The sequence below is a fragment of the Triticum urartu genome, chromosome 4A (genome assembly GCF_056163025.1).
Source record: "Triticum urartu cultivar PI428250 chromosome 4A, HENAU_Tu73, whole genome shotgun sequence".
In the NCBI taxonomy this organism is placed as follows: Eukaryota; Viridiplantae; Streptophyta; class Magnoliopsida; order Poales; family Poaceae; genus Triticum; species Triticum urartu.
The window spans coordinates 578,622,992-578,641,028 of NC_141876.1; the positions used below are offsets into that span (position 1 = coordinate 578,622,992).

Below are 18,037 nucleotides of genomic sequence, written 5' to 3' on the forward strand. Positions count from 1 at the left end.
CAGTAAACTTGAAGTACTCAACACTAAACATGGTTTAGAGCTCACTACACTACACTACATCGTGCAATGGTTCAGACCTCACTACACTAGAACAAGCTCACTACACTACACTACACATGCTTAAACTCTGAACATAAACAAACACCAGCAATGCAATATGTAAACTACCTCTGTTTCTAGGCAACAAGAGTTATCATCAATGCTTTTGAGTTTATTAAGTACCTTCAGTTCTGAGTTTTAAATGTCAAAAGAGCTTCACAGAATCTTGAATCCTCCAAATCACTCTTAACAGTTCTGCATTGCACAAAGGCAGCAATGAGCCAATGATATCAGTAGCAATAATAGGTGCTTACATTCTCATAACGTCAGTATTATTTAACCAAAATTCAACCTACAGAGTTCTAGTACAGTGAGTAACTCCCAATTCTTTTAATAGAAGCACAATTAACAACACAACTAGGGAGTCTAGGACAATGCCACCAGATAGAATTTGAAGGAAAAACGTTCTTCCGGAACCTTCAAGCCACAATCATACATAGAGTGGCTGATCATATAAGCTATATTTAAATAAACATCAACTAAACTTGATGACAAGAAAAACTACAATCATATTGATACAAACTAGAGCATATAGCAATAGTAAATTGCTGCTCCATATAGCAATAGTAATGCACCTAATCAACATTGTAGAGCATCCTGTTACAAACTTGTTCTGATCCTGCAAATTAATGGGGAGGAAGAACTAGGGAGGGAGGGAATGGTAATGGTTCAGAGAAGAACAATAGTAATGCTCCATATAGCAATAGTAATGCTCCATATGTTCTGATCCATATAGCAAGAAGAACTAGGGAGGGAGGGAATGGGGAGGAAGGGTGGAGAGGGAGGAAGGAGGAGAGGTACCTGGGCGGGCGTGGCCAGTCGCCGAAGGGGTCGGCGGCGGCGTCGAAGGGGTGACTTGAGGGCGTCCGAGCTCGTCCGGGTCCTCGTAGTCGAAGAGGAAGACGACGGCGGTCCTCCTGGGCGCCTCGGTTGGTCATGGGGAGGCCGGCGGCCACGTGCTTCGCGGGTCGGGGGCGCGGGGGCGGCGGCGCGGGGGAGCGGGGGCGGCGGCGCGGGGGAGCCGGAGCGGGTGTGGCGAGGAATGGAAGGGGATCTGGCGAGGGAGAGGGAAGGAGGTATCGGGCGAAGGGCCGGGTATCCAGCTATAGAGGGGGGAATGTTAGTAATGGCACACCATCGAGGGGTGCGCCATAAAAACACTCATAGCAATGGCGCACCATTCTCTGGTGCGCCATTAGTAACTTTTTTTTCTGATAGCAATGGCGCACCCTCCTCTGGTGCGCCATTAGTAACTTCTTTTTTTCATTATTTCTTGTTGCATCTAATAATTTGTTTTTTATCAAATTTGTTATTTTCATGAGGACTAGAACAAAATATATCATCAAATATCATCAAATTTGTTTTTTTAATATCATCAAATTTGTTTTTTATTTTTAATTGAAAATATCATCAAATTTGTTATTTGAAAATATTATCAAAAAGCGGGGGAGGGTGCGGGGTGTCGGCGGCCGCGGTGGAGCGGGCCGGGGAAGGGTGCAGGGGGTCCGCGGCGGCGGTGGAGCGGGGGAGGGTGCGGGGGGTCGACGGGGGCGGTGGAGCGGGGGAGGGTGCGGTGGGTCGTCGGCGGTGGTGGAGCGGCGGAGGGTGCGGGGGGTCGGCGGCGGCGGCGTGGGTCAGGGCAGCGGGGGGAATTAGCTAGGGGGCGAGGGAGAGGGATGAAGGGGATCTGGCGAGGGGGAGGGAATTAGCTAGAGGAAATCTTACTAATGGCGCACCAGCCAGAGGTGCGCCATAAGTAATTTTTTTTTGTTGCATGTAATATTTTTTTAGAAAATGAATATGAATATGAAACAGTAATATTTTTTTTATAAAAACAGTAATAATTGTTGTTTAACAACAATTGTAGTCTACATTTTATTATTATTATTTTTTTAAAAATGAAGAGGGGAGAGGAGGCACGGGTGGGATCGAGATCGAGATGAAGGAGGATCGAGATCGAGTGTCCTCATGAATATTCAATATTTTATCATATTGAATATGAAAAAATATCATCAAATTTGAAAAAATATTCATGAATTCAAAAAGTGCCCATGAAATTTAAAAATATTCACGATATCAAAAAATGCCCATGATATTTAAAAATATTCATGATATCAAAAGGTGCTCATGATATTTTAAAAATATTCATGATATCGAAATATATATTAATGGCGCACTTTTACAGGGTGCGCCATTAATAATTTAAACTACTAATGGCGCACGGTGAAGCGGTGCGCCATTAGTAGTTTTGTAAAAAAAGAATAAAAAAATTCAGTACTGGCGCACTCCTTGTCTGGTGCGCCATTATTGGTTAGAACTAGTAATGGCGCATCAGACATAGAATGCGCCATTAGTATGTATGTAAAAATAATAATAAAAAAAAATTATCACTAGTGGCGCACCTGTTTTCTGATGCGTCATTAGTGTCTTCCACACTAATGGCGCATCACCAACTGGTGCGCCATTAATATATAGTAGTGGCGCACTACTTTCCTGGTACGTCATTAGTGTCAATCCTATCTATAGTCCTTTTTTTAGTAGTGGTTAAAGTACTGTAGTGGTGCTTGGTCGTTGTTCCTCTTCAGTTCGTGAATCTCTCGAGTGTACAGATCGGCATGGTCTGCTATGCTAGCTAGATTATGGAGCACAGGCTGTCTGTCTTGACGAGTGAAGGCAAGGTACACGTTAATGGTACGTAAGTGAGGTCTAATTTATGCCAGTTCCGTCCCTTCGTGGTGCAGTGGATGAACGGGCCGGACAAAATTTTGGTCTTCAATGACTTGCGTGACCACGTACGTCGTTTCTGCGTGCCGTTTGCGTCGCCGCGAAAAGATGAGAAAGGGAAGCCCACGGTAGCATATGTTTGTTTCATTCTTTGTCATGGACTGCCTCTCCTCTGTCGTATCCAGTGTTCTCCGTCAGGCAATCGAGTCCGTAGTGTTCAGTCCAGCCTTGAAAACTCTAGTTGATCTTTCTTAGCACCTGCAGTCTCCTCTACGCTTGTGCCAGCGCAGGACAAGCTCATGCACACTGCCTAAAATGGAACGCCTCGATCCGTCGTCCTCGGATCGATCGCTCGAGCTTGAAACAGATTTGAACGTTTCAGGTCTTGAAGAGAAGGGTCACTGTCCTAATTAACTAGTAGCAAAATATTTAGCTTTGTCGGTGTGATTGTGCATATACTTTAACATGACACGACGCAACATTGACGTGGATCCAGCTTGTTGTGGTAGCCATAGTATTCGTTTTGGACACACTCTCAGGACCGGTCAAACCTCCGCTTGCCATCAACTATCTATATACATGACGACGTGACTCCGAACCAACATATTTATATGGTAAGATGTACTAGCTTTTTTCAAAGGAGACAGAGAGTACAACGGCGGGTAGAATGCCAGGCTGAACTTTTTTATGAATTTTTGACAAAGCAGCAAAGTTATTCACAAAGGACTCGGTGAGATTAAGATAAACAAAAAGGAAAATTACATCCCCGGATCTTAGCCGGGATATATAGCATGACACCCCAAACAAATAGGATTTGCCGCCTGTTGGCCCGGTTCATATGGATGGGCATACGCAGGGCTCTCTCTGGCGACGTGAAAGTCGGCGGTGGTGTGTTCCACCACTGGTGTTAGTCCTGTGGTGACCACTTCGACCTGCGGACGGCCTCATTGTGGAGTGCGGTGGCCCCGAAAGGTATTCGTGAGGCCATATCCAGTGATTGCCTTCGGCATCAAGATGCAATTTACGAAGGATGACTTGACGCAGAGTGTATGGTTGTGCAACAGCGGCGGTCGGTCTTCTGGCCCAGCATATGCAGTTGCTGGGATCGCGGAAAAGTGATGGCGACAACATATGATTAACTTCGACGAGCTCCGTGGTGAAAACCTAGGTCTGACCCGAATTAGTTATACAGGCAATGACGATGTTTTTGTGTCGTTACCTTGTCGAATGCATTGCTCGGATATGCTCGGGCAAGTTCTTCAGGCTGAAAACCTAGAATCTGACCTTTGGTGGTTGATCCAGTGACGGCGGCGCTTGAGCGTCGTTGCCTTCTTGAAGGCTTTGTTGTTGAAAAACCTCGTTGTCCTTGTTGTGTCATGAGATGATTGGTACAAACATGATCATAGTTGTAGTTTGTTGATCGCGGACTTGGTCGGTTCGTTTTCTTTTTCTTTTTTCCTTGGCTTAGCCATAGTTCTGGTCTTATATATGACTTCGCTTTTTGTCGGTGCTTTTGTGTGTCTGTATTAGTATTGATTTTGTGCATCCTAACTATGTAGAAACCAGTGTGTGCTTACTGTGTATGTATTCACTTGATGCTTAATTTTGAGTCAATATAACTCACCCTTTGTCGAAAAGGATATCTTTACTTACTCACAATGTGGTGTCAAGGAGATACAAACCATTATTGTGTTGAGTAAATAGGCAAAAAAATATTAATTTAATCCAAGAATAAGTCACTAGCATGGCATTGACAGAAACAACCACATACTGATATTCAATCATGCAAGCACATACTACGCTAGTTGTAGACAGATCTACGTATAACGCTAGCATAGGTAAAACAGAAAACAATAGGAGCGGGATAAACGAGTTATACCCTCCAGTAGGCCAGACAGAAGCCGCGGCAGCGGTGGCGGCAGCAGCATCCTCGGCGGCCTTCTTATCAACCTCGAGCTTCTCGGCGGCGAGACGATCGGCGTCGGACTGGGACATGATGATGATGAAGATGACGCGGACGTAGAGGAAGTAGACAAACAAAGGCGAGCAGTCGCATAGTCGCTTCTCAAAAACCTAATCGCCCCTCTCCCGTACAGGATCCGAAGAGGCAAGGTTTCAGAGACCTGTTCTCCCGTCGACCGTGTACGCGACGGACGGGGTGGAGTCACCGGCGGCGGCAGCGGCAAAGGAACGACGGCGAGCAAAAATAAGCGCGTATGTGTGACCTCGACTTGCCTCATTTCCGCGTCGAGGCGGGCGGCAGAGGAGGAGTGCGCGAGGGCCTCTTCTATTCTGAAGCTCCAATAGAATATGGAAGAGACCCTTATAATGAGGTCCAACCCCTCTCCAACTTTCGGGATGGGACTAAACTTCTCACAACATTTAGAGCCAACTAAACCCACTGGGCCTTTAGAGATTTTTAAAAATTGTTAGATGGGCCTTAGGCCCACCCTAATATTACAACATATTGCATATGTTTGAGCAAAGCAAAATGTGCTGAGCGGCCTGGTATTCAAATTCCACAAGACGTAAAGTGCAAGTGCGTGCCCTAACGATCCATCGATGGAGCCGCCGGTCAATCGGTTTGAGTGTTGGGTCACTCTCCTCATCACGTACCTAGCTAGCTAGCTAGTGAGGTAGTAGCCATTTTAGGTTCCGTGTCACTGTCCGTGCAAGCACGCAACACTGGAATCTAGAACGATCCACGGATCGCACATGTGGCGGTCACGATTGGCATGTAGCTCGAGCTCGACGACGGAGATCGACGGGGGCAAGGAGGGACAGGGGGGAGGCCACCGTGCCCGGCGGTCGTGGGACACGACGCAATCACGTCGCTCTCCGCCGCGGCCAGGCCTAAACTAATCCGGCGTGGAGGGTGGTGTAGCTCCACGCGCAGGCAGATTTTCTAAACTCCATAAATAAAACATTTTTGCGCGAGTATTTATAAACAAGAAGGACGGGTGATGTAGCCATGGAAGCAAGGTGACAGGGACTTGTTCAGTTTGGACAGAGGCTCTGGCGGAAGACGACGACTCCATGGCGCATTTTATTTTGAGTTGGACGAGTTGAGAGATTTCATTTCCATGATGAAATCGACATAAAAACAGCATCCATGGGTTTTTGTGTGTCTTTGATAGAGCATTTGGTTCAGTTGGGCGGAGGCTCTGGCGGAAGACGACGACTCCATGGCGCATTCGATGCGATTTTTCTTCTTTTCGAGTCGAGAGATTTCATTTTCATAATGGAATCGACATGAAAACAGCATCCATGGGTCCTTGTGTGTCTTTGATAGTACGTACGTGGCAAACAAGCGAAGTGTATATAAAATAAAAAATAAAAATAGAGTATTGAATTCAATTAGCCGATGTGAAATTGATGTTTGGCTGTATTAGGGGGGCCAAGGGCTTGACCGGCCTTTTTTGGACGATGCGTGAATATTCTCTCCTTTGGTGACAGGCCGATGCAACAACAAGATGCGGTCAATTTCAAAAGAAAAAGGAAAAAACAGATAAAAGTCGCCGTGTTTTGGCGTGAAACACTGGGGAATGCGGCGTACGCCACCGCCGTTGGAGCTCGTCTCCCCCATTTCACGGTTGGTCACGTATCGCCACGGCCGGGCGGCGCAAAGTCCAGTCTAGCCTAGGGTGAACGAACATTGCTGCGATAGTGGACGGAGCAAGGACGGTGGGCTTCACTAAAGGAGAGGAGGTCTGAACTTCAAAAAAAAAAGGAGAGGAGGTCTGGCGGCCAACTGAATTCAATGCTCTATTTTTATCACACACGTCTTTCTCCCTCGTCTTATCTCTTCCCCAATCTCTCTCCTGTACGCAAGTGCCTCAGCGGCAATCAATGGCGTCCACCTTGCCGGAGAGGAGGATGGTGGCAAGACGACCTGATCAGAGGTCTGGCGCTCGCCGGCGGCGGCGCCATGGCGGGGGTGGGCGGCACTGTTACTCCCTCACCACCATCCGGCAGGCTCGTGGTGAACGACCATGGCGTTTTGTTTTGCAACATTTAATCTGTTGCAAGAAAGATCTTTGCAACATTAGACATGTTGCAAAACTTTCTTCGATAACAGTGAAGACAAAGGAAATAATTCTACAACATCTGCAAAGTTTTTCCGCAACAATACCTTTGTTGTAAAAGAAAGTGGAGGGGAGAAAAAAATTTGCAATACAACTTTTGCTGCAAAAAAATCCACCACACAATCTCTAATAAAATGTTGTGTTTCTTTTTGCTAGTTGATTTTGCTGACGGCTTGTGAGGCAGCGGATTTTTTAAAAGATCCACCAGCCGCCCAGGGATTGCTGTGATAGTGGACGGGGCAAGGATGGTGGGCTTCAATCCCAAGAAAAGGCCCAGGAACATATTGGTTAGAAGGAAAAGCTGCCCAAGATGAAACCACACCAAAAATAAATCCCAGGCAGAGTAGTGACCTTGGTAACATCCTTTCCATCAGTAACAATATTGGTTGCAAAATAAACAAATGGGATAACAATCTTTAGCCCTACAACAATCAAATCGGAAGTAGCACATAATAATAATGATACACAATCTAGTCGCCTAAACCGCCACCCACACCTCGTAAGGCCTGCACCCCCCTTCAAAAACGGATCCGATTACACATATAAGAGAACCAGGTACGGTAGCTTCTTTGTTAAATAAGAGTCTTCTCCGCAACTATCTAAGTTGTCTTGGACTTGGGGGCCTTCTTCTTGGCCTGCCTCTTGGGGACCGAGTTCTTCATGCCCAGGAAGAAGAGAAGGGCTCCAAACAGCGCCAGGTTCTGCAGTTAAAAGGGAATCACAGGAAGTTAGCTACCAATGGGACATTCCTTGTTCAACAGACATGCAAAAAACAGGTGGATATTTGCTTCATACCTGTGTGAACTTCATGAAGATCTGCACAAATTCAGCCTTCTCCATGTCGTAGTTGTAGAAGTCATAGACGACGGGCGTAATGAAAGCAAGGTAGAGAGCCTGCCGGAACAAATACCTTTCATCATTAGATAAGTGCACAAGGAGGAAGCAGAGACATATCAACACAGCACAAATCAACATAGTGGAAACAGGGTCGGTCAAAGGTGTCTAAAACTTCAATTGGTCACACTTGTCATATCACGGTGTCCACAGAAACAAATAAGTTAAAAACTAATGTGTTCTCATTAGGACATCATGCAGCAAAGTTGTGTTCTCATTTTGGGACATCATGCAGCAAAACGTGCACAAAAGCAGCACCAGATAGAACCAAGACCACATCAATCAGCAGTTATCAACCATAATATTCACAAGGCACAATTAAATGGGCTAACAAGCAGAATGCAGGTTTTGATAAAATCGGCATCACATTTATATCAGAAGCGAGGATGGTACCAGATGGGCAAAACACAACAGTGACATTAGCCACTTGCAAAAAATTAGAGGAAACCAGTGCAGACGACAAAAAATATTTTATAAAATGTACACATCTAGTAATATAAACACATGATATGGGAGTATAACAGTTCCTGAAAGCAAAATACCATGAAATTTAGAAGAAAAAATTCTTTGTGACCAGATTTGATAGATCTAGAAGAACCTAGAGAAACGCAGTTGCCCTAGCTAGGTGAGCAGTACAGTCTCAATCAATATGCTCATGCTTAAATTCTAAAGAACAGCCAAATGACAAAGCCTTCTGCAGGATAATATTCAGTAGCTTTTGGTTAGGAAATATTTATTAGATAAATGGCAATATTTGAATAAAATGAAATAGGGCGTTTGTGCATGCACGGCCCTATATAACTATGGAATCTAGCACAAGAGAAATTCCCTCATTACTCTAGATATGAAAATCAATTTTAGCAATGTGCACTGATATAAATGTGAATGCGTAGATCACAACAAGAAATATTATACAGCATAACAACAGATCAGTACATACCAGGAGATAAGCACCAAATGAACTGCTGACGATAAACAGGAGACCACCCAGACCCTTCAGACCAATGGTAGCAGCAATCACATGCTTCAACTGGATAAATTAAACACACAAATCAAACTAATTAATGACTGGTTAAAATCCAGACCACCTAAAGTATACCATGAATAAAGTAAATTTCACCTCTACATGAGGCACCACAACTCCGAGGTGTACAGAAATATTTTTGGTGAAACTGTTAAACTTAGGCGCAAGATTCTTTGCAGCTGGCCCGCCATCAGTTCCAAATTCAGTGAACCTGCAATAAAAATAACTTAAAAATCAGTATGCATTTACAAATAACTTAATACATCAGCATATAACAGGTAGAATAGTACTACAATCTAATTCATGCAGTCAGTAACAGCTTCAGGATACATAATTGATCAGATCGCATCCAAGCTAGTGAAGAGAACTTCCATATAATCCCACAAGTTTTGTACCTGTTCCCATTAAGCCAATCGGCAGCAGTAAACTAGGTGCAAACAAAAGGTGGCCTACTGGCACTAATCCCCTGATCAATGTCAATATGTCATGATGTGAAAGTGGGCTGCAGCTCACTCTATGACAAAAACAATCCAGTATATATCCGTGTTTAATGGATAGACTCCAGATAATTCACGATGCAATGGTACAAGTCGTCAGGCAACTACGGACATGAAAGCAGCAATGCAGATGCCACCAATCAAACAACTGTAGCACGCATCGACCATGAGGATAATGACCAGAGTCTTGCTAGTAATTAGGCATTTAGGCATGAGACTGCACACAAACAAAACCAAATTTGACATCGGGATATTCTGATGTATTGTCTAAGATGACTGGTCCACAATATTTACCACGCTACTAGATAAATCACGCTAACAAAGTCCGATGCCCACCAGATGAGACAGCGTGCACGAAAAGAAAAGCATCTACGGAAATTTCAAACATAAATACATAGATCAGTGGCGCAATTGAGCGACTCTAGGTTAGATCAGAGCACGCGGGAACACGATTTTGGGCGCTGTTATTCTCATGGACCACAACGAAGCGTGACGCCAGATCCAGGCGCTTCACGACCCGAGACCCTGCAAAGCGCGCTATCCATCACGAGATCCAAAGGCCAGGGCGTGCCCTGCCCGCACGTCCCCCGAGATTCCGCCAGCGCGGCGACAGATCTGACGAAACCAGGCTAGAATCGACCGCGGGGAGCAATAGGAACGGCAATGGAGGTAAGCGGAGAGGGAGGAGGGGAGGGGAGGCGGGAGGAGGGCGCGTACTCCTGGTAGGCGGAGAGGAGGAAGACGGAGGCGAAGAGGACCCTCCCGGCGAAGGACACGAACCCCATGTCGACCTGCGGCGGCGGCGGCGGGGCGAGGCGAGCGACCGGCGGGATACGGTGGGGGAGGCGGGGTAGGAGCCGCGGCGCGACCTTGGGAGCTCTCGGAATCTGTGATGGAGACGGCCCGTGTCGGAGCCCCCACTCCGTACTTATAACGCGACGCGCCTCCGGTTTGGATCTCCCCGGATTTACCCCAGAGTCCTGCCGTATTACGCACGGGACCCTGGTCATGATTGCTTTGATTTGAGTTGGGAAAGTAGAGATTTGTTTATGGAAAGAAATCAAATCAAATTGGTTATGTTATTAAGAATTCAAAATTAATCTGCTTGAGACCTTATTTGATAATATTGCTTTCTTTCCCAGAGTGGTGTGTATTCAAAATGCAAAGTGGACTATATTAGGCTAATGTGGCAACTTACACGCCACTAATGGGATGACTCATGATTGAACTAGTAACAAAAAATCATTACAAAATTGCAGTAGGCATGAACATACCGATGATTGGCAATCACTGCATTGGCATTACTTCGGTAAATTTAATAAAAACTAAGATCTTGGGATGTTGTCAATTCCCCTTACCCCTCTCTTTCCCTACTCGGGCTCATGTAAGATAAGTGGGATTTTTTGCGGGAAAGATAAGTATGCTTACGAAGGAAAACATATCAAAACGTGTTGTACATGGACTTGATACTAAATGGTTTTTCCTTAGCCACGTGTGATTATCTTGCCTTTTCTCGCAGAAAGTTGATGCACCTTGGCGGACAATCAAAGAGCTTGTATTGATAATGCAAAGTGGGGTATGAGGATAACATGTTGGTCATCACATATTTCTTTGAATAGAATGTGTTTCAGTTAATCTCCCCACACGGAATGGAATAGGTGATGATGGAACTTACAAGTATTCAATGCAAGCCTACAACAAGCATGAACTTGATCATGATTTTGTGACCACGTCATTGACAAGCCTTTTAATGTTTTTAGTTAACCTTTGGCCTTGAAATGTGATCTTCAAATGTTTCTATTTCCCTTTACCCCTTGGGTCATTTAATTTAATTTCTATATCTTTTCTTTCGCATCTTTATGGCTTGATGCAACCATTGCCACGTGGACCACCGCCTTCTCTTCTATTTGTAGCACTCGTCGCGATTTTGCCTTGTCGTGGGCCCAACCGAAGCAATTGAAACTCGTCAAAAACTATGCTAATAAAAGGCACTAAGGGAGGAAATCCGCCATTGAGGGTCACTTCTACCGACACGTGGGGTTCCCAGCAAGTTGGAACATGGTATAGCATCCCCTAAGTTCATCATCCACGCGAATTATGAGGTACCGACATTCGCAAGTATCTTGTCAAGCAATTTTACATGGCGATGTCCATGAATGTTATGCGGAAGAAGATTGCATTGGGAGAGGAAAACGAAGATATCAATGTTGTGATGGCCTGACTTATTAGGGATGATAGACTACTCATATCAATAAGGAATTCCTTCTTTTCCGGGAGCCCATTTGGACAGAACTTCAAAGTTAAGCGTGCTCAGCTTGGAGTAGTGTCAAGATGGGTGACCGATCGGGAAGTTGCTCCCGAGTGCGCATGAGTGAGGACAAAGTGCGCAGAAAAGACTAGTATTGATCTGTGAGGCCAGTCTAGATCCCGCCAGGAGTAAAGACTACCGGTGGGTGTGTCCGGAGCATTACAAGTTGGTATCAGAGCCGACCCTCGCGGTTACACGGATGGTTGTGGACAGGTGCGTGGTCATGTTGTTCATGACGTTTGTGACCCGTCGTGGCACACGACATGACACATGTACTGGACTGGAAGCACAGACGTTTGTGCCAAGAGGGAACGTTTCTGTGGCCCGACGAGGACATCGGTTCCTCTGAGTGGGGGTGTATGTGATGGCCTGGCTTATTAGGGATGATAGACTACTCATATCAGGATGGGTGACCGATCGGGAAGTTGCTCCCGGGTGCGCATGAGTGAGGACAAAGTGCGCAGAAAAAACTAGTATTGATCTGTGAGGCCAGTCTAGATCCCGCCAGAAGTAACGACCACCGGCGGATGTGTCTGGGGCGTTACAAATGTGTTTTTATGTAAAACTGGAAGTGTTGGATTTGAGCTTTGGTTGCTCTGATGCCAAGCTTCTCGCATTGAATCCAACCAAAAGGTATTGATTTCTTCTTGCTAGTGACAATCAGAGTCCTCCTCACAATCATTTACCATGTGGGCTAAGCAGCTCGAGTGGATTAGACATGTTGTATTAAATGAACATTGATAAAAAAAGTAGTGGGATATGGAACCACAAATAGTAGCAAATTAGGCACTTCTAGAAACGTGTGCGCCAAAGGGAAAGCACATTTGCTGCAACTATGGAGGTTGTGAAACACCATAATAATATGGCGGAGTCCAATATCCGCCAGATATGGAACAACGCTGAAGATTCTTGGGGTCATGCGCTTGTTGATTGTAACATGGCCAAAAGTGTGTGGTGACTTGTGTACGAGGAGCTTGTGGAACATCGCATTGCCCGCAATTTTCCTGAGGCAAGGCTATGGTTGCTGGAGCTCATGGAAACATTGAATGAGAAAGAATTTATCAAGGTATTGTTGACCCTATGGGCTATATGAGGGCTCGCCTAAGGGAGATCCTTGAAAATAAAATTTCGGACACCTTTGACCGCATTCTACTTCATTGAAAACTACCTGGGGGCTTGCACTGGTTCCGTGCAGGTTGGCGTCGAGTTCATCAGCAAATACTAATGCCTCATGCCCAATACATGCGAGAAGGGACTGAAAACCACAGTTTCATGGTTGTATGAAGATCACTATTGATGTTGTTGTTGCTACAAATCAAGATAAGGGTTCTCTGGCGGTTCTATGTCGGGATGAACAGGGTTGTTATCTCGGAGCCTCCGCGGTGGTGATCCAGGACCTTGTTCAGCTAGAAAAGTTTTCTCTGGTTTTCTGACCTGTACTTGAGCAGAATTCGCATAACAACGGATTGGTTGGCTATTGTTAATCGTATTAAAGTTGAGTATAGAGGTACGAGCAATGCTATTATTCGAGAGAAAAGCTGAAGATGATTTTTTTGTCGAAGTTCATGTCCAGCATGAGAAGAGAGAGCACAATTGGGAATCCCATGATCTTGCCAAGTCTTTTGTTACCTTAGAGTTGGGGCACCATGTGTGGCTTATAAACACCTTTGATTTTATTTGCATGCCACATTTTGTCATGGTTGAATAAAAGTCAAGAAAACCTAAAAAACCGTGCAACTTGCAAAAAAGGGAGAAGAAAAAATAAGGGGGCTCCCTCTGATTTGTGTAAGTTTGACCAGACCTATAGAAAAACATATAAACAATTAGAACACCAAAATAGTCTCATGAGATTATTCGTAAAAATATATTCTCATACTATGTGTACTCCCTTCGTTTTGTTTTAGTTTGCATATAAAATTAGGTTAAAGTCAAACTTCATAAACTTTGTAGGAAAGAATATCAACATTCACAGTATGAAATCAATACTATTTGATGCATCATAAAATAAATTTTCATAGCATATAACTTTAGTATTGTAGATGTTGATATCTTTTTATATGAATTTGGTCAAACTTTGCATAGTTGGATTTTGACCAAATTTTAGATGCAGGCTAAAAATAAACGGAGAGTGTATTCGTATTGCCAATCTTAACATATTTTTACTATAGAGTTAGTCAAACTCAAACAAGGTTGGCTTTGAAAAAACCGAGAACGTGAAAATGGGGGCCGTGTGGCCCCTTTGATCGAAAACTAAAACTAGAACGTTCATTATGTTGGAATGCAGGGAGTCGTAAGTTTTAGCCACGGGAAAAGATACTCGATCACACAAAGGGCCTATTTGGAACTGCTCCGCTGCATCAAAATCATTTTCACTCCATGAAATCCACTTTGGTGCAGTTTCATATTAGAGTTGCAGCTCTATCAAAGAAAATGTTTGGCTTCCATCTAGCTCCAGCTTTAAGAATGAAATTTTTAATGAAAATTATCTATTTGATTGGATGAGGGGTGAGAAACGAAGGGGTATCCATTTATTAGTGCCAGTGGTGGAAAATCCCCCCCCCCCCCCCCCCCTAACTTCAAATTCTAGTATTTTTTTGAAGCACTCCCTAAAGATATTCACAAAAAAAGTAAAGAGTTGTACTCTAGATTCTACTTTTTTTGTGGAGCGGCATATTGTAAAGCTACATCATTTGACTTGCGTTTTTTGAAGCGGAGCTGAATCTTAAGAAACGGGCCAGGCCGAAGAGAAAATTGGGCTTTCTTTATACTCGTGGTATTTGGCAGGGAAGCTCCAAACGTTTAGGAGAGAAAGAAGTCAGCCGCAATTGCGAAGAATACGAGGGCCAGTCGCGCATTTTACTTGCCAGGCTATCACGGGGCGCCGGAAATACCACCGGATCTCGGTGAAATTTCGGCCGGATGCCACCCCATTACTCTTCTATCTAATCCCTCTCCCCGCCGGCCCGATCGATCCCCTTCCGGCCCCGCGGCGCGTCGGCCGCTGCGAAATTTTTGAATCCGGAAGCGCGTCCGCGTGTACTAGCGCTGTGCGTGCCCCCGTCGTGGGGCGGGGATCGGATATGGGATGGACCACCACGATCGAACCAACCGGTGCGGGTCCGCTGACGCGGCGGGGGCCATGCACAGAGGCCGGCGTAAATGCTTTCCCGCTTTTATTTACCACCGCTGTTCCTTTCCAGCTCCTATCCATCCATCCAGCCCGTTCAACTTTCCGGGATAAAAATATCCAGGCCGACTGCCCCTCCCGTTGAAAAAAAGGTGGCGGACGGCCGACGATGTGTACAGGCAGATTTTTATGTTAGACCTGCCGATGGCCGATGATGGCGAGCCCGTCGAGACGTGTTTGAATGGCTGTGGTCGTTGCTGAGACTCGTATTGTTATCCGACGAAACGGCGTATCTGACTGGCCTTCGTGTGGAGACACGCGGTTACGACGTTGACCGTAGTAGCAGACAAGCAAGACAGACATCCGTGGCAGTCGCGACGAAGCTGGGCGGAGCTTTCAAGAGAATCTAGAATGCGTTGTAGCTACCCTTGCCAAGTTACCGGAAAACTTTATAGAGTTTGAATCGTCCAAGTAAAGAGGAGATATCGTGACGACTCACATGCAAAAAAAAAGGAGCGTCAGCTAGATTCGATACACCGCTTGGTAAGAAAGAAAACATTGCCTTAACTTTTGCACCTACTTTACCTACTCTAGAAAGGAGTATATCTATACATATTAATTTTAATTTTTACGAGCTGATCATAGCTCACGCGGTTAGATTCTTTGTAATGCCCATCGGGGTTTCAATTCCTAGACTGGACACCGAACATAGCATTTTCTTTATGAGCAGTTTTAACATGCTCCTTTTTACATCTTCTTTTCACATGAGAGATAAGAGTATATAATAGATCTGAACCATTGATCTCATTAATTAGTGGTCTGATTAACTCTTACCTTAATGTCTTACATGTAAAAAGAGGGGGTAAGAGGAAGCATGTTAAAATTTGCCTTTCCGAAATTATGTTAGACTTATTGGCGATATTCGTTCGGTGTGAGGGAGGAGACGCTTCGATCAACTACGAGTCCCCCGTTGTGACTTCGTCAATCTCAAAATGTAATGCGAACTTGGTATTTCGAAGATGCTCATAGGGCCGAGTGTATATGCGCGTATGTGGGATCTGCAATTGTACTATGTTCAAAAAATATTTAGTTTTATCTATATTTGTGCCTACTAATAAAGGATGGTGCATTTCTTCGTCGTCGGAGATGTCCACGATGACGGTGCCGGGCGTCGGCTGAACGGGTGGGTAGGAGGGCTCCGGCTCATCCTCCTCCTGCTCGACCTCATCCATGTTGGCGAGCATGTCCGCCTCCTCGGTGGCCTGCTGCGCCTCCATCTCCTATCGGCGACGGCGTCTAGCCTCCGCAGCCGACTCCGAGTAGAGGGGATCGAGGATGGCCTGCTGCTTTGCCTACAGATCCGTGTCGCCAGAGTCCCCCACATCCTCCTCCTTCGGCTCATCCTCCTCCTCCTCAACCTCCTCCTCCTCATCCTTCTCCTTCACCACCTCTTCATCCTTCTACTCCTCCTCCAACTCCTCATCCAGAGGTAGCCCCGCGATGACCCAGGCTTCTGCCTTGCCCAGGTCTGCTCAAGGAGCACGAGCCGACGCTCCAGCGTTAGAAATGGGTGACACAGAACTAGCTCCAATTCATCAATGTAATGTAGGCATGTATTCCGAATATAGTCATACGTGCTTATGAAAAAGAACTTGCATGACATCTTTTGTCCTACACTCCCGTGGTAGCGGGGTCCTATTGGAAACTAAGGGATATTAAGGCCTCCTTTTAATAGAGTACCGGACCAAAGCATTAACACATAGTGAATACATGAACTCCTCAAACTACGGTCATCATCGGGAGTGGTCCCGATTATTGTCACTTCGGGGTTGCCGGGTCATAACACATAGTAGGTGACTATAGACTTGCAAGATAGGATCAAGAACTCACATATATTCATGAAAACATAATAGGTTCGGATCTGAAATCATGGCACTCGGGCCCTAGTGACAAGCATTAAGCATAGCAAAGTCATAGCAACATCAATCTCAGAACATAGTGGATACTACTACCTATTGAGCACTGTGTTTGTTTTCCCTTGAAGAGGAAAGGGTGATGCAGTAAAGTAGCGTAAGTATTTCCCTCAGTTTTTGAGAACCAATGTATCAATCTAGTAGGAGATCACGCTCGAGTCCCACGCACCTACACAAACAAATAAGAACCTCGCAACCAACGCGATAAAGGGGTTGTCAATCCCTTCACGGTCACTTACAAGAGTGAGATCTGATAGATATGATAAGATAATATTTTTGGTATTTTATGATAAAGAGAAATAAAGATGCAAGTAAAATAAACGGCAAAGGAAATAACTAAGTGTTGGAAGATTAATATGATGGAAGATAGACCCCGGGGCCATAGGTTTCACAAGTGGCTTCTCTCAAGAGCATAAGTATTACGGTGGGTAAACGAATTATTGTCGAGCAATTGATAGAATTGAGCATAGTTATGAGAATAGCTAGGTATGATCATGTATATAGGCATCACGTCCGCGACAAGTAGACCGAAACGATTCTGCATCTACTACTATTACTCCACACATCGACCGCTATCCAGCATGCATCTAGAGTATTAAGTTCATAAGAACAGAGTAATGCTTTAAGTAAGATGTCATGATGTCACTACAAAAAAATACACTTCCGTGATGATACATGTTTGTCACAGTAGGTCGCGTTTTTTGTCATGCATGTACATCCATGACAAATTTATGACAGAATCAAGATAGTCATACCTGTGCTGTCGTAGAAGTGTTCCATGACATTACCAAAATTATCATCACGGAAGTGTCCACTCCCATGACGATAAACCGCGCGTCACAGAAGTGCTTTCGTCAAGGGTGACCGACACGTGGCATCCACTGTAACGCAACGCCGTTAAGCTATCGGGTCGGGTTTTGGATCCGATAACCCGTTAACAGCCCCGACCAATGGGAAATTTCCACGTGTAAAATTCTTATTGACCGGACGAAACACGTGTCAGCTCGTCAGTGGGTCAGATAGGCGCCTATGATATGTCGACACGTGCCACGACCCACCACTGGCCCATTTAGCTTACAAAGCCGGCCTGTTTGACTTGGTCAAAAGTTAACAGGCTGGCCCATGAAAAGCCTGTTAACGGTCTCTTCGCAAATAGCCCATTTTACGGCCCATTAACTCACGGCCCGTTAGGCCCTAAAGGAAATCGACCCAACAAAGTCATGTGGGCCGTCGAATATAACACCAGCCCATTTCACTTTCGGCCCATGTATGGCCGACGACGTCTTTCGGCCCATATGAGGCCTTC

At 45.2% G+C, this 18,037-nt stretch overlaps 1 protein-coding gene across 1 annotated transcript; it reads right to left on the reverse strand.

Moving 5' to 3' along the window:
• Window positions 1–7,255: 7,255 nt before the first annotated feature.
• LOC125552919 (uncharacterized) lies at window positions 7,256–10,234 on the reverse strand. The gene is made up of 5 exons (XM_048716643.2): window positions 10,041–10,234; window positions 8,923–9,037; window positions 8,743–8,832; window positions 7,704–7,802; window positions 7,256–7,609 (listed from the first exon to the last, which is right to left on the reverse strand). Exons 1-5 carry the CDS (start codon window positions 10,106–10,108, stop codon window positions 7,508–7,510), a joined length of 474 nt encoding a protein of 157 aa, XP_048572600.1. The 5' UTR covers window positions 10,109–10,234; the 3' UTR covers window positions 7,256–7,507.
• Between the last annotated feature and the right edge of the window lie 7,803 nt (window positions 10,235–18,037).